The sequence below is a fragment of the Lemur catta genome, chromosome 3 (assembly GCF_020740605.2).
Source record: "Lemur catta isolate mLemCat1 chromosome 3, mLemCat1.pri, whole genome shotgun sequence".
Taxonomy (NCBI): Eukaryota; Metazoa; Chordata; class Mammalia; order Primates; family Lemuridae; genus Lemur; species Lemur catta.
In genome coordinates this window covers 19,602,715-19,629,643 of record NC_059130.1, presented here as the reverse complement: position 1 = coordinate 19,629,643, position 26,929 = coordinate 19,602,715, and the positions used below count along the sequence as shown (strand labels likewise).

The 26,929-nt window shown below is 46.7% G+C and overlaps 1 protein-coding gene across 3 annotated transcripts; it reads right to left on the bottom strand.

The window, feature by feature from the left end:
- Window positions 1-4: 4 nt before the first annotated feature.
- Window positions 5-26,929, bottom strand: MAB21L3 (mab-21 like 3). 3 transcript variants are annotated; one of them, XM_045546900.1, is made up of 7 exons: window positions 26,478-26,929; window positions 25,039-25,273; window positions 15,997-16,137; window positions 12,755-13,046; window positions 9,029-9,207; window positions 8,363-8,557; window positions 5-3,219 (listed from the first exon to the last, which is right to left on the bottom strand). In XM_045546900.1, the coding sequence occupies exons 2-7, from the start codon at window positions 25,084-25,086 to the stop codon at window positions 2,986-2,988; spliced, it is 1,089 nt and encodes a 362-aa protein (XP_045402856.1). In that variant the 5' UTR covers window positions 25,087-25,273; window positions 26,478-26,929; the 3' UTR covers window positions 5-2,985. The 3 variants fall into 3 exon arrangements, with proteins under 3 accessions (XP_045402856.1, XP_045402857.1, XP_045402858.1); XM_045546901.1 differs by lacking the exon at window positions 26,478-26,929 and adding an exon at window positions 25,852-25,911; XM_045546902.1 differs by lacking the exon at window positions 26,478-26,929 and adding an exon at window positions 25,602-25,633.

Sequence of the window (26,929 nt, the reverse complement as noted above, 5' to 3'; positions counted from 1 at the left end):
TTCCTTTCACCAAGGCAATGAGACACATATTCTCTCATGATACCTGTGTAGTTTCCCAGGGCCGCAGGAAAATAACAAAATACCACAGACTGAGAGGCTTAAGCAGCAGAAATTTATTTCTCACAGTTCTGGATTCCGGCAGTCCAAGGTCAAGGTGTGGGCAGGGTTGGTTCCCTCGAGACCTCTCTCCGAGGCTTGTGGGTGGCCGCCCTCCGTGGGCTCACCCTGCTGTCTCTGGCCCTCACTCTCCTCTTCTTATGGGGACCCCAGTCAGAGAGGATCAGAGCCCACCCTAAATGCCTCATTTTAGCTTAATCACTTCTTTAAACACAGTCACATTCTGAGGTGCCAGGGGTTAGGGCTTCAACGTATGAATTCGGGGGAGTCACCATTCAGGGCGTAAAAGTGCTTGTCTTGGAGAGAAGGAACTGGAGATTTAGAGGGGTCAGACGACTTGCCCAGGGCATGCGGTGACACCGTGTCAGAACAGGGAGGCAAAGGCTGGCAGGTCAGTTGCAGTGGCTGAATACCAACCACTCCTCTGTAAAGCTAGTCCTGTGCCTAGCAGAGGGCAGAAGGATGGAAAAGCTCTTTGGAGAATTAAAAAAAAAAAACAACAACAAAAAACTGACTAGAATAGAGGAGTAATGTTATCAGACTTTTCAGAGCTGTGCAGTCTGTCCCCAGAAACAAAGGAAGCTGAATGCTCCAGGCCCCAGGATGGACTGTCCCCTCATAAGCTCCCTTTTTATATCTGAACTTCTAGCATTAAGACTAATTGGGGGCTGGAATGGCAGGAAAAGTCAACAATTTAGCGTCAGCTGGAATCCACTGTCCCTGGTTCCCTGCTTTGGAGGAGCCAGGTGTTTAAGTGCTGGGCTGAGACGAGTGACACCTGCTGGGCTCTGCGGACAAGTATGCGTGGAACGCGGAGCTTTTCATATGTGGTCTCCTGCTGCCCTCTGCTGGCCGTAAGTGGGAAAGCGCAGGAATCTGCAGACAGCCCCACCTCCGGCAAGACCCGCAGATCTCCTGGGGAGGTCAAGAGTCCATTGGAATCTGACCTTGGCGCATGTCAGTCTCTCTCTCTCTCTCCACACATACACACGTGCTGGACCAATGGTACAATCACTTTCACTTTTTGGCATTTTGTGATCGCATAGCTGTTTTAAAACTTGCTTAAGATGTTTTCATCATAAAAAGAAAAAAACCTGTTACGTTTGCCACCCTCTCAAAGTGATCTTTCCCAAGATACAGGAATATGAGAATTAGAATGCAAGTTTTTTGATGATTTAACAAAACATTAGTTTGTTCATTATCATATGTTTGGAAAGACTTTTTTTTCCCCCCTAACATTTTAAAACCGTAATTTCCTATGTGCTAACCTAGGGCCCCCACCATTTGGTTACAGTAGTTTTGAAAAATCATTATTTTCATTTCCAAATGTGGATTTTCATCAAAACAAAATCAGTAGGTCATGCTTTAGAAATTTGACTTTGTTATGCATATTTGGGGGGAAATATTCCAAAGTAATAAGGGAGCCCCTGAGTTGAGACGCAGTAAGCAAACGCCAGAAGAAACCACTGGCGTCACCAGGACCTCCCGGAGTTCCCGGTCAGTTGTGCTGCGCAGGAGGTGTTGCTTTGTGGGTCTAGCAAGACTCCAGATGGGTGACTCGAGGGACTGCCGTCCCCCTGACTCTCGCATGAGCCCCCAGACGCTCTTTATGCACTTGTCAGAACATTCATTTAAAATGCAAGTCAGATCATGATACCCCTCTGCTTCGGGAGAGGCCAAATGTCACACCTTTGATCCTAGAAGAAAATACTGATTCCTCACAGCTTTACAAGGCCAAGTGACCTGACTCCTGCCAGCCCCTCCAGGCCTGCCCTCGTTCTCCTTTCCTTCCCTTTCAGCTGTGTGCATTTTCATCCTGCCTGGATCTTTCTGGGACTCGACTGCAACATTGATTGTTTCTTTCAGAGCATTCTCTCCCCTCTGTAATATCGTGTTTACGAATCTGTTGTTCATTCCTTGTCTCCACCATCAGGTGTTATCCCCACCAGGGAAGTCTTTGTCGTCTTTGCTGTATTCCAAGTGCCGAATGAATATTTGTTTACCCATGAATGAGGGAGTGAATGAAGCGAGTAAAGGAATGCATTGAGAGGTGAGCCACGCCAAGGTCATTCCCTGCAGACCGTAGTACTGAGTTCATTACATAAATATCAGGAAGTCCCGTCATGGCATGAGAAGCAAAGAGAGGGCTGTGGCTGGGCTCAGGCGGTAGACAGAGCTGCACTGTCATCTTTGACTTGCTCTTACCATCAAAACCATTCCCTCCCTGCTCAGAGAACACCAGGGAAGCAGGCGGAACCACCGCCCAGGGAAGCTGCCAGGCTGCAAGCACAGGCAGGCACGCTTACGCATCAGGTGCAATCACTCCATCAGTGCTGCGGGTGCTGACCCAGGATGCAAACACCAGCCAGTGACACTTCGTGTTGATCCAAGGCCTTCCCCAGTGCCTTGAAAAGGCACCAGCACAGTGCCACAGGCTCACAGCCCTGCTCTGTGGGAGGCACAGTGAGCCCGTGTCCAGTGGGCTGGACAGCACTCCGGGGCAGCAGGTTAATGTCTAGCCTTTGAGGGGTTCTGTCTCCATCCCCCCGTCAGACACTCGAGCCTGAGCAGAGGAAAATAAACTCAGAACTGTGATCTGTTCGGAATCTGTGGCTTGGGGAAGCTTGATGAGAGGCGTCCCCAAGAGAGGTAGCTAGGGCTGAAATGCTCGCTCGGCTCCAGGGAGGCCTGGGCCAGACCTCGTGGGCACAGCTTTCCCCCCTTAAGTGCTGCTGGTCGGACGTGATTCCCTCTGCCATGTGTTTCCTCTCTCCTGGGCAGGATCCTGGCACCTGACTTAGGAACCATCCAGAAAATGAGGTCAAGCCCAAATGAAATGTCCAAGAGCCACCCAGGCCGGGGCAGCCCTCAGGGCAGGCTGATCTGGGGGTTCTTCAGGAAGAAGGCCAGCTTTTGGGCCACTGCGTCCAGTTCGCCCGAGTTCGCGCACCGTAGGAGGTTGCTGTTTCGGACGAAGTAGTGTTTCAGAAAGTGCTGGCTCACACACTTGTGCAGTTTCCTCACCAGGCGCAGGAATGCTTTGCCGAAGACCTGCCAGTCTTTAAAGTGGGGATATTTCTCACAGGTCCAAAAGAGCACCGTCTGTGGAAGGAAGAGGTGGTGTCAGCCACGGTATTGGGCAGTTGAGGAGGGTATCTTCAGAAACAGCGATTGAGCTTATGTGGCCTTGGAAGGAGGGAGCAAGGAGCCACCCAGGGTGGCCTGGGTCTGCCATGAATGCCTGAGGCAGCCTCAGGTGGGGCCTCAGTCTCACCAGCTGGCCTCGCGCCTCCTGGTGAATTCACTCCCTCACTCTCCTCTGACATCCCAGTGACCACGGCTCTCCTCCAACCTGCAACACCCCACTCCAGGCAGATGCCTTTGCCTCCTACTTTACAGGGAAAATGGAAGCCCTCGCCCTCCAAACCAGACACTTCTCGCCTGCTGTGGCATCCTCCTCTCTTCCTCTCTGCACCCACCCCTCCTCCTAGCGGGGCCGTCCCTCCGCAGGGCTCGGGATCCTGCCTTTTGGGAACTGCATGTGATGACGACCCTCTTCCTGTTCCAAGCTCTCCTGCTCCCCCAATCCCACATTTCCCTCCTGCCCTAACTCTTACTCTGCACACCCAGGCTGCTCCACAGAGTCAGCTCTATGATTTGTTGTCACGTCCTCTTCCCCCATTCTCTGCCTCCAACATCCAGCCCCGTATGGATTCTGCTGCCGTTAATCTTCAGAAGCGGCTCTCGTTAAGACCCAATGATCACGTTTCTAAATCCACAGGCCTTCAGCAGCCTGCACGTCACCCGACCTTTCAGCAGACCTGAGTCTCTCTCGAGCCGTCCTTCACTGGGCTTCCAAGCCAGGGTACCCTCGGGACCTTGTCCCCACACTACAGCTACTCCTGCGCAGGCTCGTGCTCCGTGCTGCCTCTGCATGGTGGAGTTTCTGGAGGCGCGGTTCTGGGCCCTCTTCTCCTCTAACTAGTCCTTCAGCTCTGCTTCTTCCACCACAGTGGCTTTAATGCTCATGAAACATAGGTGACTTGCAATTTTTTTCTCCAAGCCCAGGCTTCTCCTCTGACCTCCGTATCTCTTGAATATCTGAGTTGCCTCAGTCTCAGCATGTCTGAACTGAACTCCTGGCTCCTCTCACAAACCCGATCCACCACCAGAGCTGCTTACCCAGCCAGTTCCGCAAGACACAAACCCAGCAGGCACCGCTCTCCCGAACCACCCCACCCAAGTCCTGCAATCCTCCTGCCTCAGTATTTCTCAAATCCACCCACTTATCTTCATCTCCAGGCTTGCCATCCTCGTCCACACCCCTCCACATCTCACCGGACCTCTGCAAGAGCTGTCTCACCAGCCTGCAGCTATTCTTGTCACCATCTCCCTGCCACCATCCACACTGCAGCCAACATGATCTTTTTAAAATGTAAATCGACATTCCTTTTTGTCTATAATACAAATCTTGCCCCCGGTTTGTTAACTAAAAACATAATCCTTAACATGGTTTTGTTTGTAAGGTTTGCCCCTTGCCTTCCTTTCCACACCCCACGTTCTCCCTTGTTCTCTCCCTCTGACCACACTGGCCTCATTTCATGTTCTCTTCTACCTCAGGGCATTTGCACATCCTCTTCCTTCTGCCGAGAACATCCTTCCTTCCTTCTTTGTCCAGAAAACTCATCCAGCATATCAAATTTTCCCCGTACATCTGTTACACATTCTCTTAGCCATGGACTTCTCGTAAGAAACAATGATGACAGTAGTTTTTACATTTATGTGATTATTTGATTTTCTCATCTCCCCTCCTAGATTATAAACTTCATGAGAGCAGTGGACTACACCTATTTTTATTCACTGTTATGCCACTAGTACCCATGAGAGGCAGTCAATAAAGGTTTATTAAATAAGTGAATGAATTAATTAATTAACATTATGGTGTACATATTGAGTATTTTTATATAGTCTTTATCTTTAAGAGCAGTTATTGGTTCATGGCAAGATATTGAATATGTTTTGATTTAGATTATATATATATATATATATATATATATATTTTTTTTTTTTTTGAGACAGAGTCTTGCTCTGTTGCCCGGGCTAGAGTGAGTGCCGTGGCATCAGCCTAGCTCACAGCAACCTCAGACTCCTGGGCTTAAGCGATCCTACTGCCTCAGCCTCCCGAGTAGCTGGGACTACAGGCATGAGCCACCATGCCCGGCTAATTTTTTGTATATATATATTTTTTTAGTTGGCCAGATAATTTCTTTCTATTTTTTTAGTAGAGACGGGGTCTCACTCTTGCTCAGGGTGGTCTCAAACTCCTGACCTCGAGCGATCCACCCGCCTCGGCCTCCCAGAGCTAGGATTACAGGCATGAGCCACTGCGCCCGGCCGATTTAGATTATATTATTTTGAATAAATGAGTCAGAGATAATTTTATGCTATTCTTCTTGTTAGTTAAGCTTTTATCTCCCTAAGCAGACTGGAACAGTTAAGCCAATTATAATCAAGCCTTGTACCTTTGGGTGGGTTTTAGGAATACATAAGCCAATGAAAGACAAGCTCCGTTTCACATGAAGCAGTCTTGGGGAACAGCCTCTTTGGGGAGGAGGACCTTACAAGACAGTGTCGGACCCAAGGTGAGAGGACTATGATTGCCACATCCTTCCTAACGCTGTTTTGCAACCCAACCTCTTCCACTTTCTCCACGCTAGAGACGTGGCAAGGATCCAGCACACTCAGCCATCGTCCGGGATGGTGTCTAACCACATTGTCACCATACACATTCATTCCCAAGAGTGAGCCCCTAACTATGAGACAGTTCTGCCCAGGGACCAAGGATGGAAGACTAGAGGAAAAGGCAGTTGGCACTATTCTATTTATCCTACTTTTATCCACAAATAATCCCCCTTTTTAAAATACCCATCCTTGGCTGGGCACGGTGGCTCACACCTGTAATCCTAGCCCTCTGGGAGGCCGAGGCAGGAGGATGGCTCGAGGTAAGGAGTTCGAGACCAGCCTGAGCAAGAGCGAGACCCCATCTCTACTAAAAAATAGAAAGAAATGATTTGGACAGCTAAAAATATATATAGAAAAAATTAGCTGGGCATGGTGGCACATGCCTGTAGTCCCAGCTACTTGGGAGGCTGAGGCAGTAGGATTGCTTGAGCCCAGGAGTTTGAGATTGTTGTGAGCTGGGCTGATGCCATGGCACTCTAGCCTGGGCAACAGAATAAGACTCTGTCTCAAAAAATAAAATAAAATAAAATAAAATACCCATCCTTGAGAATGCACAAGTCTATTATACTGTGTAGGTGGGCCAGGGAGGACTGAAAAAGAGAACCTTGAATGAGTGGCCTTAAAATCCTCTAGGTGATGTAGGAGCTGTCGGAATAGAAGTGCACCCCTGGGTGGAACGCAGTTTTGAGAGCCGTCATGGGCTGGGAGGCCTGTAGTGGCTCTAGTCCATCTTTCCTGAAATTTTCATGCCACTTAATGGTGTTTCTATCCATCTTAATTGAGGGACAAAGAAGTTAATCATTAAGATTATGAGGTTTGGACATGAGACAGACTTTAGTGAGCGCTTCTCAGCTCTGCCTCTTCCGAGTGTGGCCTGTAGAAAGCGAGCTAAATCCACAGAACACATCCAAGTATCTTCCGAAGGCACATGCCCTCAACCCGGGAGGACAGGTTGTGTGTGTGTAGGGGAGTGTGTCTGGGGACATGCTGAGGATGTCAAAACTCCAGAGAAAGGCCCCACTGTGCGCAGACAGATGAGATGTTAAGAGATTCTTGGGCAGGTCAAGAAGGACAGGTTATCAGGAAAGATAAGAGCACAAAACAAACACTAGTGATTTTGTGCAAAAAAGAAATGTTGAATAAGATGGGAAGCCGCTCTTTCATTCGCTCAACAAACGTTTACTGAGCCACTGTGTACAACGCCATGGGAGAAGTACTGGGGGTAACTCATCCTCCTGCCCTCACATGAATGAGACCATCGGGTAAAGCACTAGGTGAGCAAGACTGACCTGTACTTGCCCCTAAATGGTCACTTCAGAGCAGAAAGAGTAACATGGGGCCAGAAGATGGCTTTGTCCATCGAATGCGGGGAGGAACAGGTAGGAGCATGCAAGGAAGGCACCACACAGAATGGTGGCTGCCCCAGGACCTTTGCTTACTTGTGTGGAAAGGCAGTGGGGGCAGGGAGAAGGGCTGAGGCTCCTGGGCAGGCCTAGCTGGGCTGGGCTGTGGTGTCCTGCAAGAGTCGGATCCCTCCCAACCCCAGCATGCTGCACACTGCTGTCAGGGAGAGTCCACTTCGCTCTGTGTGGCCCACAATTTGAGAAAGAAGGAGCGGGGTGACTAAAGGCCACCTCTCCAGGAAGCCCCCAGTGCCCCGGGCCAGGCCAGGTTCTGCTGCTCTGAGCCCTCACAGAACGACGTGACTCTCCCCTCCGGTGCTCCACTCGATATGTCCTCACACCTGAGGGCTTGTGGACCAATGTCTCTCCCCGCTGATAGACCAGAAGCTCCGCGAGAGCAGGAGCCACATCTGCGTGTGTTCACTTTGTACCTCCAGGTGCCGAGCACAGAGCAGGTGCTGGCCCAGAGCCCTCCAGCCTGGAGGAATCTCACTGAGCATTTGCTGAATGAATGAGTGAGCAAGTGAATGCGCTGGTGAATGTATGATGTTGGGTTTGGGGCAAGGGGAGGCAGGAGCTGGCAGAGCAAGGGAAAAGCCCTGCCTGATGATTTGGAACCCGGAAGTTCAAAGCCTGGAACCAGGTTTGTGGCAATGTTTATGTGATAACCTCACCATTTCCTGGTTTCCCAGCCCCTACCCCCACCATGTGTAGCGTGTCTGTGTGTGTATGAGCGGTTGCACTTGGGCTAGAACGGGAACTGAGTGGGTCATAACATCAGGGAAAGCATGACTTCATCCAAGGGGTGAGGCAGAAACCACATTTTGTAATTCATTTCTGAACCCCAGCAGGGTTTCTGGCCCATAGTGGGCACACACTGATTTGTTGCGTGAAATAACAGGAGGGAGAGAAGGGATGGGGGTGGGGAGGGAGGGAGGAGAGGAGATTTTACCCTGGGCAGGGTGTTGTGGACACACACACAGCCCGAGTTCATCTATTTCCATAATGAGTAATAATTTGCGGGATGGCAAATATAGATATTACAGCCCCATCCTGAATTCACACCCCCCCCCAGTGGCTCTGGCCAGGCCCACACTCACCTGCAGGTGGTGGGACGAGAGGATGGGCCTCTTCCCCGGGCACCAGACGTCCTCCTTCAGCTGCCTCATGACCTGCAGACACCTCCTGCGGCAGCCCCCGTCCTCATCCAGCTGCTCCAGCAACACCTGCTCGGCCTGGAGGAAGCTCAGCTCCCAGTGGTAATTCGAACGGGCCAGCAAGTTAAACCCAAATGACTGGAAAAAGAGAAAAATATTGGGGAATGAGACAAGCAATGCTTGCTGAAGTGGAAAGCCATTTCTGGGGCTGTCCACTAGCCTGGGAACCTGTCACTGGGCAGGCAGCACATCCTACATGGGACAAGAGGGGGCATGGGGAGAACACAAGCCACCTTGGATGTGGACAGTTTGCAGAAGGCAGCTGAGCTGGCCTTGGAGCCGCCTCACCCTCAGGGCTCATTAACACGATTGCTGGGCCCTGCCCACAGGCTCTCATCCAGCAGGTCCAGAGTGGGGCCCGGGAATCTGCATTTCTAACAAGTTTTTAGGTGACGCTGCTGCTGGTCCAGGGCCCCACTTTGGGAACTGCTGATCTAGTGACACCTCCACTGTCCTTGGGAAGCTGGTGGGCAGTCAGTCAGTAACGCCGGGACTGGGTAAGCTGCTGGTAACACTGGCCCGGCGAGCTGGGGTCCCACCCACCGATACCTTGATGCACTCCACTCTCTCCGGGGAAGGCCAGCGCTTCAGACATCGGGGCCACCGGGCCTTCTCCGACCAGGTGGTGGGGATCTCCACTGTGGGGGCCAGCTCTAGCTCCACCTGACATACGGATGTTTCCACGGCAACCCAAACTGCAGAGCGGTTTGCTAGCATGCTGACCTTACCTGACGGGAAAAGACCAAATGGACCATGAGAAGAGAAAAGCTTGCTCAATACAAGTGTTCAGAGAAGGAATCTGTGAGCTGTTGCTCTGACCAGCTCTCTGCAACTGGTGGGTAACTTTCACAATGGCAGTAGCAGCACATCAAGGGTAGGGCATTTACATGAAAACCAGACCATGAGTCAGGGTTAGAGCATTACTAAAAAGTCTTACTGTTGGTGAGTTTCTCTTTTTTCTTTCTCCCCCAATCCCAACATTTTTATGGCACCTTTTCTTTTCTTTTTTTAATTTATTTAAAAATATTAAGGAGGTACAAGTGTTTTTGTGACGTGGATGAACTGTATAATGCTGAAGTCAGGGCTTTTAGTGTGCCTGTCACCAGAGTTGTGTATATTGTACCGGGTACGTAGGTTTGTATCCCTCGCCCACCCTCCCTTCCTCCCTTTTCTTTAAATTAATACATTCTTTTCAGAAGCCTCAACTAAAAGAAAGAGCCATAGAATAAAAACAAAAAGTACAGTACAGGCCGGGCGCGGTGGCTCACACCTGTAATCCTAGCCCTCTGGGAGGCCAAGGCGGGTGGATCGCTTGAGGTCAGGAGTTTGAGACCAGCCTGAGTGAGACCCTGTCTCTACTAAAAATAGAAATAAAAAAATTATCTGGACAACTAAAAATATATATAGAAAAAATTAGCCGGGCATGGTGGCACATGCCTGTAGCCCCACTACTCGGGAGGCTGAGGCAGGAGGATCGCTTAAGCCCAGGAGTTTGAGGTTGCTGTGAGCTGGGCTGATGCCACGGCACTCACTCTAGCCCGGGCAACAAAGTGAGACTCTGTCTCAAAAAAAAAAAAAAAAAAAGTACAGTACAGATGCTCCTCAGCTTACAGTGGGGCTACGTCCTGATGCACCCATCATAAGTCAAAAATATCATAAGTTGAAAATGCATTTAGTGCACCGAACCTACTGAACACCACAGGGTAGCCTAGCCTATCTTAAATGTGCTCAGAACACTTACATCAGCCTGCAGTTGGGCAAAATCATCTAACACAGAGCTTGTTTTATAATAAAGTATTGAGTATCTCATGTAATTTTCTGAATGGTTGTATGAGTAGTCGAAGTACAGCTTCTAGTGAATGTGTATCGCTTTCTCACCATCTAAAGGCAAAAAATCTTAGTGCAACTATCGTAAGTAAGGGATCATCTGTGTTTGCTACTATAAAATGAAATCTAACCATTCTTCTATATTCTTCTCCATGCCACCCAAAGACCTAAATGTTGGTTTGAGAGTAAAGGCAACATAGGGAATGCCGATGCCATTTCGTTCGCTCTTTGCCCATATGTTCTAACACCGGTTAGGGACAGTGTCAGCCCCTTATTGTTTGTATGCCTTTGGTGGAGTTTGGCTTCACGTGTCTTTTCTTTGAGTCACAGTCTCTCAGATAATATTTGTTTCTACCCATCCACCCAGCCAGCCCAGCCTCAGATGTAGCTATCATCTGTAATCGTAAAATTCTTCAAAGCACATCACAGCATCTTTTTTAAAGGTTCAAGTGAGTGGGAAGAGGCCCCCACTGCCTCATTTTCCAACCAGGCAAAGACAGGGAAAGAAAACTAATGTATCTGGTAAAGTTTCCCAGGTCACACACTAGAATTCCCTCATTTCTAATTTGCTCCCACTTCTTTCAAAAGATACGGTAGTTTTTTTGTTTGTTTGTTGGCCTTCATTACAGATAAGGATGAGCTGTCTTGAATGGGGATCTGTTATTTTGCTTTTCCTTGCTCAGAGAAGAAAATGGAAGCTCATTCACTGTGCAAAGCTGTTCAAAGGGCAACATTCCTATCCTTGGCCGGGTACGATAAAGGGCTTATTGTCTGCATCTCATCAGAGCTGCCCAGACAGGAACACAATGATGTCTGGGACTTAGGCATTATTTACTGAAAGCACCCCGTCAGCCTGGCCAGGTCTGAACCTCTGCTTTGCACTTTCACTGTTAATAATGTTAGCCAGTGTGAGAGGTGAGCTGCTGCTGGGCCGGCCCACGTCCTGCTCCTGCAGCTCGCTCTGCTCCCTGGGTAGTGACCTCTGGCAGGTTACCTAATCTAAGTCTCAGTTTCCTCATCTGTGAAACAGGGAGAAAGAGAATTCTTACTCTGTAGGGTTGCTATGAAGATTAAGTTAAATAATTCAGCAAAGCATCCTCAATTTACTGAAACTCCATTAAACATGAACTATTGCCATCACGGAACCTTTCAGAACTACTCTGTCTAGACAAGCAAGCAGACACACAGAGGCATCTTTTATTTCTACACAAATAGAATCTCATACTGTTTGGCAGTTTTTCATTTAATTATCTGGCACAAGCATTTTGTCATAACCCTGTGTGTGCACGTGTGCCAATGCTTGTGGCCTCATTCTTTTTAAAGGCTGCGTAGTAGTCGACTAGGCAGAGGTAATGTAACTTAATTTAGCCAATTTTGCTTTGTTAGTCATCGGGATTATTTCTAGTTATTTACTATAAAACCTGTGGCAGAGGCTATCCTGGTGCCTGTTTCTTTGTGTACTTGTCAAACTATATTTCTAGAACTGGAATTGTTGAATTCTCAAGTAAGCGCATTATAAAAATTAAAAATGGACAAATTGTCCTTTAAAAAGGAGGCACGGATTTACACTTTCAAGAACAATATATAAAAATACCCGTCTCACCCTGCCCAGCCCTCCTCTGAGCACAGTCACACTTTTCATCCCTTTTAACCTGTTGGGTATTTTAATGTGCCCAACATCCAGTACATCCTAATGTATCTTGAAATATACATGAGAGGGAATGCCTTTTCTTATTTTTACCAGCCATTTATATTATTTTTCTGTGATTCATTTTCTTCTGTTTTCGGTGATTATTTCTATTTGTCAGCTCATCTTTTTTCTTACTGGTTTATAAGTACTCTTTATAATAAAGAAAATTAGCCAATTTTTTCCCAGTTGAAATTCACCTTCTCACTTTGTGTGAACACAAAAGGTATGTGTGTATGTGCACACACACACACGCACACACATGCACACACATGGCACACATATGCTGCATAGTACAGTCGCTTAAGATTTTTGGGGTTATCAAACTTAATCAGTTCTTTACGGCTTCTGGATTTTGTATTTTGGTACAAGTTGGTAGTTTCCAAGAGTGGTATCTTAGCATACTGTGGTACTGCAGTCAGATTATGGAGGATGTTGCTAATTTGTTTTTTAAAAAGTACACTAAAATTTTTAAGCTAACATCCTGGACAGGGTGCCTAATCCACAGCCTGTCATATCTATGCCAGAACAGAAATCTACTTAAATCCATGAGAGTGTTTTGTGAGAATGAATTTCAACCTTCCATGTGCCACAGCAGAAAAAAAACTAATTCATATCATGAAGATGGAACAGATGTAAACAGTGCGTGATTATTGTGTCAAATTAGGGGTGTGGGATTCAAGTGACACCCAAGTAGAGGTTTCATAGAGCAAAAGGGAAATGCCACCGGTTTCCCTTGCACTTTTTCCTGATCAGCTTACCTGAGAGGTGACAGGCTCTAATTGCGTTTTCCGCCAGCTTCCGGAACACCTGGAGGACCTTGGCGGGCACGATGTCCCCCTCGATGTTCACGTCTGCCTCATGCCACTGCCACAGGCTCTTCACAAACTGCTCCACCTCCAGCCACTGCTGCAGGCCCTCGGGGCCCGGCAAGGGGCAGGGCAGCCTGGTGCCCTGCAGGGTGTAGTACCGCCAGCGCTGCTCCTTGGCCTCCCTGTACCCCGCCAGGCCTTTTACTGGGACTGTGACGAGGAACTGACTGGGGGCCAGAACCTGGGGTCAGGAAAGGAGAGAAAATCAGTGTGACTTCACAGACGTGGGAGGTAACAGAAGTCCTGGAGAGCTGACATGTCGAGCCAGGCGGCTCACTAGCCACTCCACCCTCGGCAATGTGACGAGGTACAGACCTACACCTGGGTGTCGCAAGAGGATCACATCTTTGTTCTGCCACCGACCCACTGTATTGCTTCAGGCAGGTGAATTCACTTCCTGAGTTTTTGGTTTCATGAATGCACGAGTAAAAAGAATGAACTAGACCTGGAACTCTAGAGAAGACCTGAAGTTTGGGTGGAAAAGTCACGGGAGGGGAAAGAACTAGTATTCATTAAGTTCCAGGCACAGGAAGCACTGCAGTGCTCATGCGCTTGCCCATTCGATCTTCACAATCACACAGTGAGGTGGGCTTTGTTGCCAGTTCCCAGATTCGGAACCCAAGGCTCAGAGGGGCTCAGAGACCCCCAGGGATACACGGCCTGTAAATAGAAGAGCCCGAATGTAGGTCTTTTGCTAGCTCTTTCAGTGATTATTTTTCGGGGCTGGCTCTCTGTCAGGAAGGACATGGAATGGTGAAAGGTCCGATAGGAATAAAGGGTGGGAGGGGATGGGAGAGGACATGAAAGAATTTAGCGAATTGGCTCCCTTTCTTTTTGCCTGATGACTCATGGTTGCTATCCTGACAAAATCAAAGGTGAGATAGAAGCCTGTTTGTTTAGATAACGTGAGCCACTGAAATGATTCTACCTTTAACAGAGAAAAGCAAACAATCAGAATCCACCTACTCCCTTTCTCTGGGAGCTGGTTAAGCAGCACTCAGGGGGAAATCGGTCAGGCCAGTGACCCGAGGGGCGGAACGGGGGACTCAGAGTGCAGCACCCCCGGAGGGAGGACATGGCTGTGTCCATGGCCATCCACTGCACACCACACTGCCTGGTAAGTCAGCTACCTCCGCTTCACGGAAATCCTGACTGTGCTAACTTGGTCAACCCTCACCCACGGCCCAGTCATTGACTCATTCAGGGGTGAACACCAAGTCAGCCTCAACTGACTCTCATGCAGTTTGATGTTTTAGACCAGGGGTCCAAGTGACTTCTGGTGTCCACAGAAAGGTGACTAGATATAAAAAGAGGGGAATACATCTAAACTACAGAATTCAAAATCTATACATTGTACTATACATCCATACTCCATACTCTATACATCTATAATCTTGTGTGTGAATTCAAAAGCACTACTATCATGTTGCTAGGCACGTAAATGGTGCTTAATAAATACTTGTTCAATTTGATTCAAGATAAATGCAATTTTTATATGCTATACTGTAAGTATTTTCAAAACTTAGTATGTAAGACATGACATATATAAATGCAAGACATCTTTTAAGCTGTGAATTCTAAGTGGGACCACAGAAGGAAGTTTCCTCAGGTATAGTGCTAAGGAAAGTGATGTAGTGTCTGTATTCCTAATCACTGGTCTATATTTGTCCAATTTAGTTTGGCCTGGGATGGTAGAGGTGGGCAGGTGATATTCTCACATTCCAGGATTCAGTCTAGTTTTACAATTTTCATCTTGGAATGAATTTTCTAAAATATGACTTTGTCTCAAAATCCACAAATCCTAGAGTCTCATGGGTGGTTCTTGTGTCCACCAACCTTGCGATGTACTAGCTCAGGATGGTCTTTTGCTCAGGTACTAATTCTTTTGCTCATTCGTTTATTCATTCATTCAACATAAGTTGAGTGTCTACCATGTGCCACACACCATGCTGGGTGCTGGGAATGAAACAATCAGTTAGCATGATCCTTACAATCAAGAAACTTACAGTCTGCTGTGAGAGCTAGGCCAATAATACATATAAATTTAATACAACGTGAAACAGATTCTTAGGCGGCATAAGAAAAATTGAGATAAAGAATGATGCGGTGGCCAGGTGTGGTGGCTCATGCCTGTAATCCTAGCACTCTGGGGGGGGCCAAGGCAGGAAGATTGCTTGAGCTCAGGAGTTTTGAGACCAGCCTGAGCAAGAGCGAGACCCCGTCTCTACTAAAAATAGAAAAATTAGCCAGGCATGGTACGGGCCTATAGTCCCCGCAGGAGGCTGATAGGGTCACTTGAGCCCATGAGTTTGAGAATTGGCTCCCGTTCTTGTTGCCTGATGACTCATGGTTGCTATCCTTACAAAATCAAAGGTAAGCCATGATGACACCAGCGCACTCTGGCTGGGTGACAGAGTGACACTGTCTCAAAAAACAAAAACCAGTGTTGAGATTTAGAATGATCAGAGCCTCACTTCTCTCATCTCTAAAATACAGATGACTGTACTGTCTTTTCCACAAGGTTATTTACAGGTTCGAGTAAGGTAACTTCTGTGAGAACAGCTCTGTCCACACTGTAGTGTCATGCTGGCTGTCACACCCTGGCCGTGTGGCTCATGCTCTGTGGGATTACTCGGTAGTGGGTAGCGAGAGGCTGTCCCCGTAGTTTCTAAGGGCCACTTGCCGCTTTCCTCCTTCCACCACCTGCCACCCACTGACTACAACTTTCAGCTATTTTCTTATCAGTGCCCCTCAGTTCCCTCCCCCAGTCCCCAGTCTAGTAAGTAGCTGCTTGATAAATGAACCTGTGCCTGACTGAGCATCAGTCATCACAGTGGAATGTGCTTCGGAATCGGAAGCCTCGGGGTGAGTTCTGGCGTTAGTGCCTAATATGACTTGATCAAGTCATTTGCCTTCTCAAAGGCCAGTCTTTATCATGGAGGAATGTGGGGCTCAAACGAGATAACAGCTCTGACACGAGATTGGAAATGGCGACTGCTAAGAGTACCTGCAGGAACACGAAATGTCGTGAGTATTCTCAGTGGAGTGAGCACCGTCACACACTGGGTTCCGCCCTCCCGAGTGTCCTGGGTGTGCTGCTGGGCACCCAGAGACAGGTGAGACCTGCTTACCTTAATGTTCCCGTTGTATGTGTCAGAGTAAGGCACGGCTTGGAATCTAATGTCTTGGTGGCTGATTTCCGTGGTCAGTTGGTGAATGACTTTCTGCACCTCCTCCACAGTCTGGGAAATCCGCTGGCGCCTCAAGTCCACCTGGGTGTGAAACGATTGGCAAAGGTAGTTATTTCCTGCATGGGCCCCGAGGCGCTGGCATGAGGAAGTGACCAAAGGCACAGCTGGGGGTGACCGTGACTGGAAGGGTTCAGCTCAAAAATCCTGCCTTCCAGACACTCCAGAGGAGATGGACTTAGGTCTGACCTTGACTGAGATGCCACTTGCCGGTGCCTCAATGTTCTCTACTGAAGTAGATGTACTTGTTCAGTGTTTATTTAGTACCTACTATGTCGCAGGTGCCAGTCCAGGTGCTGGGGACACAACCATGATTAAAACAACAGTGAATACACATACTTATCCTTTAGTAAAAAATACAGGTTACGTGCGTGTGTGTCTGTGTCTGAATGTGCAATGTAACATCAAGTGTGATAAGTCCTGTGAAGAAAAAATAAAATAGGATAAGGGTCTAGAGACTAAAGGGGCTTCCCTAAAAACGTGACAGATTCCAAGGCCCTTACAGCAGGAGCGTGCTTGGCAATGCTAAAGGGCCAGCGAGGAGGCCACTGTGGGTGGAGCCTGGGAAAGGAAAAGGAAAGTGATCGGAGAGGAGTTTGGAAAGGGAAGCAGAGGCAGGATCGTCGCGGAGGGTTTGTGAGCCTTGGTGAGACTGTATCACGGCATAACGATGCCCGCTGCCCAGGCCGGCGGCTACTAAATGGGTTAATGTGTGTCAGCACCCAGCAGGCTGCTGCACACTGACGTGCCAATAAGCAGTGGCTCCCTTTGCCTCTTTTCTTAACCCTCCTTCTTCTGCCACCAGACCCGTAAGAAAAGGTACGCATTCATGATTCTGCTGCCGCTGTGCAGCAAGTCACTGAGAACTGGAAAGTTCCCACAGAAAACTGAGCACCAATAAGATACTTAAAGTTCAAGGAAATAGATGTTTGTGGGAAACACAAAGGAACTTTAGTAAACTCCAGGAGAGATAGAAAAACCCAAATGAATGGAGAAATGGGAAAGGTTTTTCCTGAAATGGAAGTGGCTCTTTGTCACCTTGTGCAGGAGGCACCTGGGGGCTGGTGCCATTACAAGGGTCTCCTGCATGGTCTCCTTCAGCCAGGGGCTTATTTGAAGCAATACTTGATACATCTACATCCAACACCCATCCACAAATCTTTATGTTCTTTCTGGCTGTTTCTACATATTCTACAGTAGTTTTGAGATACCCATAAACCGGTCAAGATAACTAGAAAAAAAAGCACAAGTTAAAGAGATTTCTATGTTTTCCTAAGCTAAGTCATCAGCTGGTCCAGTCATCCAAGATCTCATTCACACCTCCCATCAACCAACAAGCCAACCTCATATGCATGTAGAATACACATGTGAGAGTGCATCTATTTGCACACATATTGTGTATCACATATGGAGTCATTTCATCAATAAATATTTATTTAGCACTTGCTCTGTGCTGGGCATTGTTACCTGCTGGGGCCCAGCGATGGGTAAGACAGACATAGCTACATACTCAGAGTAGTGGGGAAGGCAGACATAAGCACAGAATACAAGTGTGGGGCTGTCACCATGGGAAAGCGTGGGGTGCCACTGGGAACAACAGGGACAGCTGACCCAGTCTGCAGGCTGAGTCCTGTTTTATATGTATATATCCTCACACAGAGGACTGTCTTTGAAAAACAAGCTAATAACTTCTAGATGCCTAACATTGCAATGAATCAAAAGAAACATCAGATGAGGCTCTTGATCTCAAGGAGCTTACGATCTCATTGGAAATACGCGATATACCTGAATTGGTCTTTTCAAAAATCTCCATGTCTTTCCTGACTTTGAATATTGTGATCATGTCTATACCAGCTTTTAACATCTTCTTTTTGCCAGCAGCAGCCACCCACTGCTCTCAATACCTTGAATGTCCACCCCACTATATTCATCATGGGAGAAGGGACCAAGAGAACCCTTCTTGAACATTTGTAAACTATAGAGGCTCTGCATCTTTCAGAGTGTGCAAGTGGAAGGTCACCGAGGGGCAGGTCATTTGCCATGACAAAAATTAAGGGAGCTGGTTTTAGATGCTTATAATTAAGCTTATAATCAAGGGTCCTCCCAGGGTAGGATTTCCCCTGTGTGTTGTGGTTCAATTCCATTCGACTAATTTTTCTTGAACATCTACTTTGTGCCAGGCTCTATGCATACATGTTGTCAAGAGGTTTATAGATAAATTGACAAGGCAAGACAAACTGGGAATTAAAATCACTGCAATCTAGCGCGAGGTAGAGGTTTGTATGGATACACAGAAAAAGGACACTTCATGTAGTCTGGAGCTTGGGGGACCTTCCTGGGGGTGTAGCGTGTTAGAGTTGTATGTTAAAAGATTAGCAGGAGTTAGCTAGGAAGAAAATGGCACGGAGGTTATTCTAGAAAGAGAAAATGGCAGGTATCTAGCTAGGCATGAGGAACACAGAGAGAATCCCAACTGTTCCTATGATACTGTTGGAGCAGCAATTGCCTTAGAGGAGGGTAGTGAGTTGGGAAAACAAACAGTGAGAAGTCTTAAAGGAAGAAGAATTTGAAGAACAAAGTTAATGGTAAGTGGCTAAGTGAGATAAGGCCAAAAAATGTCCATAGGGTTTGGCAACTAGAATAGGATTGGTGTGTTTTAGGGGCAGCGGGCACTAGTATTGGCGGTGGGGCAGCGGAAGGCATGAAGTGGTGGATTCAGAGTGAATGGGGGACACGCAAGTGAGGACAGAGGTAAGCAAGAAGTTTGATTACGGAAAAAATGAAACAATGCAACAGGGACGCCAACAGGTTTTTCCAAAATGCCACACAGGCTTGAACATGTTTCACTGCTGCGGGAAAAGAGTGCATGGAGAAGAAAGAGGCAGCAGAGAACAAAAACATTGTGCAAGGATTTCCCAGCCAGAGTCATGCAAATCCAGAGACCTAAGTGAGGAATTCACCGTGTGTGTCGGAAGGAAAGAAAGAAAAAGGGTGCAGATACAAGTGAAAGGGCAGGGGATGGTAGGAATCGGAGCCATTTCCTGTCTGGTGTCTATTTTGTTTATGGAGTAGGAGACAAGGCAGTGTGCTGGGAGTGAGGTGCAAAGTGGGAGACGTCAGGTGACAGACTGTTGAAATAGCATCTCTACGGAATGAGGGACTGTTTAGGGACGTGCATAAAGATGGCCAGGCAGCACCAAGACTTAGCCGTGGTGGGGGCCGTGAGACTATGGGATACAGTAGGCTCAGTTGTGAGATGATTCTCCCAGCTCTCAGCCCTCCAGAGGCAAGATACGAGGTGCTGAGACTGGAGTTTGGTGGGCGAGAGCTGGAGAAAGATAAAACAGCAAGGGAGGGCAGCAGTGGTAGGCTATTTTCCAGCCTGAATAGGGAATGGATAAAGCAAGTTTTGTAGATTAGGGAACACTGGGCAAGTTCAGGGACTGGAAGTTTGATCAGGTAGAGTGGGAAAAAGTAATACAAGAGCTAACTAGATAGAACATTGCAGTCAGAGTGGCTGGGAAACAGTATTCTCCAGCAGTCAGGTTCTCAGAATGTGTTGAGGACCAAGATTAACCTCCTAATTTTCCATGTCCTCTGGTGTGATTCCACAAAACTTGAATGTCAGTAACATAGTGGTGGCTACATACATATATGTGTATGTATTGTTTCCTGAGATAATAAGCTACCAAAAGATTCATCGCTATATTAACATCATCAATTCCTATTTAACTGATAAAAGCTTAAGAGACTGTGCGTGTGTGTATATATGAACAGGTACATATACATGAATATAACACATATGATGAGTAGCCTATTGGAAACTTCCTCATTGTAAATCTCTTCTACAACTTGTGCCCCAGTTTGATGGTGACATTTTCTTACTGGACAGGACAAGATCACACACTTCCTGAAAGACAACTATAATCTCTCACTCATTACACAGGACTATTAACCCATCTTTAAGATCTGTTTTCAATTCCAAAGTTGAAAGTCAGAATAAGAGAATGCTTTTCAAGACCTAGAACTACAAATTCTGGTTTTGCTTTTCTTCCTTCACCACTTCTGCCACAATTTAGACTCAGGATCTTAGAAATGGAAAAGAGTTCAGGAATTGTCTTGTCTGGTGTCACTTTACAGAGCACCAGAGTGACAAGGTGGCTTCGCCTAATGTCACCTTGGCAGTTGGAAGTGGAACTAGACTGAATGTCCAGGTTCCCCAACTCTTCCTTCCATCTCACTGTGCCACACCCTTAAATATGGAAGCACCAGAAGTAATATTTACCTTTATCCTCCTCTGAACCTGAAAATGCCCTCAATTTGGAGTCAAGGCTCATGAAGTAAAAAGTCCAAAGTCTCCATTTATTTGGGCATCACCAACTGTTCTGGCATCCCACCAGCATAGAAGGGGAATGCAGCTGGGGCCGGACAGTGATGCCAGGCTTGGACCAGAGCTGTGGGGAGAGAGCCCAGCCTGTTCCCACAGTGCCCAAGCCTTGGAGGCTGAGTGGAAGCCCCTTTCTTATCAGGTAATGGGCACATTATATCTCTGGCCATGCTTCCTGCAATAGGCTCTATAGACCTACACAGTATCACTCAGTAGCCCCAGAATTGGTTTGTGCTGGGGGTTTTCCAGGCTTAGTCCCATGTAGCTTTTGTCCCTCCCATGGTGTGACAACCTAGAACCCCCAGACTGTTTCCCTCCATCTATCCTGACCACAGCCTAGAGAGATGTAGGGAGAAGATTCCAATTCAGGGTGCAGAAAAGCAGGCAGGGGGCCTGAGGCAGCATTGCAGAGTCTTCTTGATAAAAGAGGGAGGCTCTGCCACAAGCAGAGACCCACTGCAAGCCCAACCCAAATTCCCCTGATAGCCTCTCACACTTCAGGAAGCAAGCAAGACACCAGCTGCAGCCTTGAGGCAGCTCTGTCACCAAATTTATTTCATGCCAAAACTTGGAAACAAATTTAAGGGGGAAATATAATAATTTAAGAAGATGGAATCAAAGCACATTTATTAATAATCAAAACTTGGCCAGGCATGGTGGCTCACGCCTGTAATCCTAGCACTCTGGGAGGCCGAGGCGGGAGGATTGCTCAAGGTCAGGAGTTCGAAACCAGCCTGAGCAAGAGTTAGACCCTGTCTCTACTAAAAAATAGAAATAAATTAGCTGGACAACTAAAAATATATATAGAAAAAATTAGCCGGGCATGGTGGCACATGCCTGTAGTCCCAGCTACTCAGGAGGCTGAGGCATGAGGATTGCTTGAGCCCAGGAGTTTGAGGTTGCTGTGAGCTAGGCTGACGCCACGGCACTCACTCTAGCCAGGGCAACAGAGTGAGACTCTGTCTCAAAAAAAAAAAAAAAAATCAAAACTAGACCTCACTGATTTGTTCAAGTTTCACTTACCTCCTCTGCTGATTAAATCAATGAACAAAGGTGCAGCTTTTTTTTTAAAAGGCTGCATTTATAATGTGACAGAGCAAAAGCAGAAATGAATTGTATTAAACCAGTCAACCACAAAATCCTAGGCGTGGTTAGGTACCTAGTCCAACCCTTCTGTTGTACTGACCCCAGGAAAGCTATGCCATGCTTATCAGTATGCGGATTCAGTTATCCTAATTAAGCAGGGTTTATGCAAAAGTAGTCATGTGGGGCAATATTTAGGGGGGATGCATTTTGCGTGGGCCTCCCTCTCTCCGGGCGTGTCTACATGCCTGTAAACATGCACACATCCCAGCCCGGGCTACTTTTCCCTCCTCCTCCCCAACCACAGCGTCTGGCTCATTGTTGTCCCACAAGTCATTTGCTACTATTAATAGCTCAAGTTCGTGAATAATTTACTGTTTCAAATATAAATTATTGGGAATTCAAGGTTATTCCCTATAATAACATTGCTCTGACTCACTTGCATTCCGACACGCTTCCTTGAGACAAAGAGAGATCACAGTGGTGTTAAGTAGCTGGCCAGGAACGTCACACAGGCCTGCTCACACCCGTGGGCATGTGGCTGGGTGTCTGTCACCTGTGATGGGTGCCACCAGGGGAAAAAGGCTGAGGACTTCCTTCCAGAAAGCAAGAAGTTCCGACCTTTAATTCTGGGAACTGCATTAGATCCACTAATCAGGTTTTTTTAAAAACCACACACCAAAACAAAAACCAGCAACATCTCTGTCTTCCAGGAGCAAATAACTTAAAGGGATGGAGACTTAAGTTCAGTGATAGGTATAGATGAGACCATAAGTTTTCCACCATCCTATCCCTTCTTTTCAGACTAATTCTTCTATGACACAAATGCACCGAAGGAATGCTGGAGCCACACAGGATATTTGCAGCACCCAGATGTAGCAGCAGCGGTAGCAGCATCCCAGTGGAGTTAGGACTATTGAGTCCTCGCTGTGTCCAGGGCACTTTACGAGGGTGGGCTCATTTGAATCTCCCAATAATCCTTTAAGGTGGATGCTATGATTATCCCCATTTTACGGATGAGAAAACTAAAGTTCAGCAAGTTTAAGTAATTTGCCCAGGGTGCCAGAGTTAGTAAGTCACACACCCAGGCACTGTCATTCCAAAGCTCATATTTGTAACCACTGCACTGTTCTGCCTCCCCCACAAAAAAAGGAGCCTGGGAATGAAACCCACCTCAAATGTTTGAATGGGGTTCCGTTAGCCTGGAAGACCTTTCCTATACTTCTCCACGTATGAAAACCCTACACATCCTCCAAAGCTTTGTCTCCACTCCTCTTTCTGTAAGACACCTCTCCCATCAGAGTAATGCTCCTCTGTCTTCCTCTGTTGAAATCGCTATTGCAGCCCTTGTGTCTGCCATATATTACCTTATGCATTTCCCTGTCTGTTCATGGAACTTCCTTCTTTTTCCTTTGGAATTACGTGCAAAATCTGCAAGTGGGACAGGGCTATCCTTAAGACATAAAGCACAGAATTTCTTTCACAGTTAGCAGACCGCATCTTATGCCTTGGTCTACTCTCAAACCATGCACAGAGTTTTGCACAAAGCAAGTGCTGAATATGTGTTTGCAGAGACATAGAGACGTTTAGCAGAGGAAATATGGCCATTGGACTAAAAAAGACTAGGCTGAAACCTCAGGACCTTCACAGTTTAGCAGTGTGACTTTGGACAAGCTATTTAATCTTTGTAAGCCTCTGTTTCCTCCTCTGGAGAAAATGGAGGTAATATGCACATCACATGGCTGTTGATTAGATTTAATGAGATCCTACATGCTCCTCAACCTGCCAACAACTTCCGTACTACTCTTGCCTTATCTTCAATAAACTCTGAAGATATTTCTGACCACATATATGCAGGATACTCTGTAAATGTCAAAGGAAAGAAATATACCCAAGATACTGCTCTTCCTTCCAGAAATTTATAAAGAATGAAGTGATGTAATATTGAAGTCATCATCCAAGACAATAATAGGAGAGGTGTCAGGAGTCAACATACAATTGATTGCCAAATAAACTATTTGTAATAATTATGATGGGAGTTTATGAGGGGGCAAAAATGTGTTGTGCTGGGGTGTCAGGGGAAACTTCCTTGAGAATGTGGACTCTGAATTGATTCTGAAGGATGAATATGAGCCAAAGAAGTGGAGAGGAGAGCTCAGGCCTGAGATCTGCTCAGGGAACAGTTCTTGTGATGTGTGAGTGGGAGACTTGACCCCCTAGAGGGATGGAGTAGGGGACACACAAGAGAGGGAAGTATAGGACGGGACAGGGGGCAGGTGTCAGACCCAGAGGGCTGCAGCCTCCTGAGGACTGGGCAGCACATGCTCTGCCTAACAGACACTCAGCTCCAGCCTGGGATTTCCAGGCAAAAGTCAGGACCTATGGTTACCAGACATCCTGATATTTTTGTTTGAAGGAAGATAGAAAACTGGATTTCTATGTAAAATCTCACTATTTTGAAATGTTTATAAAGAAATTGGAAAAGCTCAAAAAATACTCTTCAGGCCAAACAAGACATGTGACAGGCTGGAGTCAACATGTGAAGCACTGTTGAGAATTTCTGCTGTTGGAAACGCAGGGAAAGCAGAGGGTAGAAAAACAGAGCAGTTAAAGTTACTCCAATGCCAGGCTAAAAAATTTGGAAGTTTTTCTCACCAAAAATACAGGACCCACAGGAAGATGCCAGCCAACATCCTTCCATTTAGAGCCCTCAAAAGGGGGAATAATCGGAAATCACTTGGTTTACTATAATTTTTATCATCATAGGTTTTCCTTATTTATCTCTCTTAGTGGTTTGCCTAAGAAATACACTTTACTTAAAATTATCATCATGATCTCTGCTTTGTTTACTTGTCAAGGCGTGAAAACCACGGACTAGTTCCTACCTCTTAGTTCCAATGTTTTAATTTTAACATTAACATCACGTCTTAGTACCTTCATCTGTAAATGGAAAGACTTAATTTAGATAATATTTAAGGTCACTTCATAGTCTAACATTCTGAGAGCCTATGACTCTATCTAGAAGAAATTAAATTAATTCTCAATTGATGGGTACTAAAAATGTGATTTAAAAAACCTAGCAGTTTCGATTTTTAAAAAGCTTTATCTTAATTTCATTTGTTCTTTTTCAATGACCCCATTAAGATCCTATTATCACTCCCATTTTACAAAGAAAGCTGAGGTGCAGGCAGGTTAAGTGACTCATGACCACACAAGGATTAGTGGCAGAGCTGGAGTTGCAACCCAGATTCCAACTCTCCATTCTATACTTGAGTCTGCACCCAACACGCCTCTGGGTGCTAGAATCTCAAAGAGAAGACTGAAATACAAGTCCCTAAACCCTCTGAGTGGCAGCAGCCTTTGGTTTCTGGAATCCTTTCTGGATCAAGGTTGGTTGGGAAGGATGGAGGGTGAGGTGGGGCGCATGGGAGAGACCAGGATTTGTCGTAACTTACCTTACTCAGCAGGCAATCTTCTAAGTTCCCCACAGGAAGGGATTTCATGGCTTCTTGGTTAATCCTGAGTAGAACAGCAACTTCTTGTTTTTTTCTCGGTAGAGCACGACACTTGTGGGTAGCTTTCCCAGTGCTGTTAGTCTCTGGGTGCTAACTTTCTCTGGAAATGTGTACGTGGACCACAGACTTGCCTTCTCAATTCTTTGCTCAAGTGAAGAGAACTGTGAGAATCCTTCTGTTATTGTTTTGGAAATTAAAAAAAAAAAAATTTAAAGAGGAGAGTTGATGAAATTGAATTTGAGTCCAACCTGATTTTACCCTATTAGTTCTATTGACTGCTGCTTTGACCAGACGGCAATTTCCAAGCTGTATTTCCCACCCAAAGACTTAAAGCTCCATACAAGACAGAAATACCCTGTAGTTGGCTTCTCCCCACCTTTTTATGCTCTTGTCCTGACAGTAGATGCACCCTTAGTTCAGTATCTTACATCTCCTTGTCCTCATCCTGTTGACAGTAAACATCCCTTGCTCTCTAGTCCAGAAAATCCCGCAGATTGATTTACCTTCTTTACAATAAACAAATAGGAAACTGCCAAACAACCAGCCTGGCACCCATCACTATGCATACAAACGAGTGATCAGGTCTTGTCCACCAGAGCAGGGCACACCGTTGGCACTTGGAAAAGCACGAACACACACACACACACACACACACACACACAGAGGCACACACATGTACACACACAGGGACAGGCACGTGTGCACACAGGCACATACATGCAGGAATGGCGGGGCAGGGATCCTTCTGCTCACCTGCTGACCTTTAAATGTAATTTCCCTCTTCCCACTTGAAAGCTGGCAGTAAAAATAAAGTCAGTGTAAACAAGCCTCTTGAGAGTCGAGGGAACACTCACGTCTAGTTTTGCCAGCAAAACTCACGTTGGAAAACAGCTCAGGCAGTAAATTCCCAGTCTGGCTGGCTGGGGCTAGTTTTACTATAGAAAAAATTTCACAATGGCCTGATCTCCCTGAAGCTGGTAAACACCACCGCGTCTTCTATCAGATAATCTAAAGAAATTACAGCCCTTCTGCAAGCACAGCTCAGTTTTGAGCAATGCTCCAAAGGCCTGTGTCTTTCCAAACCCACCGGCCAGTGCTTTCTCTGGCCCCAGCATTTGCATATCTTTTGATGTGAAAGCCACATCACAGCTCCGCCTGCCTCATTAGTCCCGGGTTTCACTCTAGCTTCTACAGACACCTCCAACTCCACAGCCCGACATAAACATTGTGAAGCTACATCCTCTCCAAGGGCCCTCTCATATCCCCCCCCAAAACTGCCCTGATTTTCAGTTTGCTTCTATATGTGATTCGAAATCGTCGTCTTTTTATAACAAATGCTCCCAAATATTTCAGAATCTCATTCCCTTGGTTTCTCTTACCACTGTCAGTGGTGCCAAACTATTAGTTTTGCACAGACAGAACAAGAGCGTCTTCCTCTGAACTTGCGATTCAGAATTCTCTCTCCACCTCCTGTTCAGCTTCACTGAAGTCCTCTTGTTCCTCCCACAGGCTCTTGTTTTTGTCCTTACTTCTGCTTTCACTGTAATCATTAACTCGGGAGTCCCCTTCTTCTGGTAAGGCCTTTCCTAACGTTCTAGGGTTACCCCAGACTCCCATCAGAGGCAATAAACTTTCATCATTTTTGCACCTGTTGCTGCCCTGTCTTGGTTGCTCCAGTCCTGCAGCTGATCAAAATGTTATAACTAGAATCTTCTCTTGCCCTAAGATCCAGGGATGCCTGCCACGTAGGGAAACAACCCACAAGGCCAACTGAGAGTCCTGGGTGAAGAAGAAAGGGAAGCATGTGCCCAGGGCAGCTGCTATGGTCTGA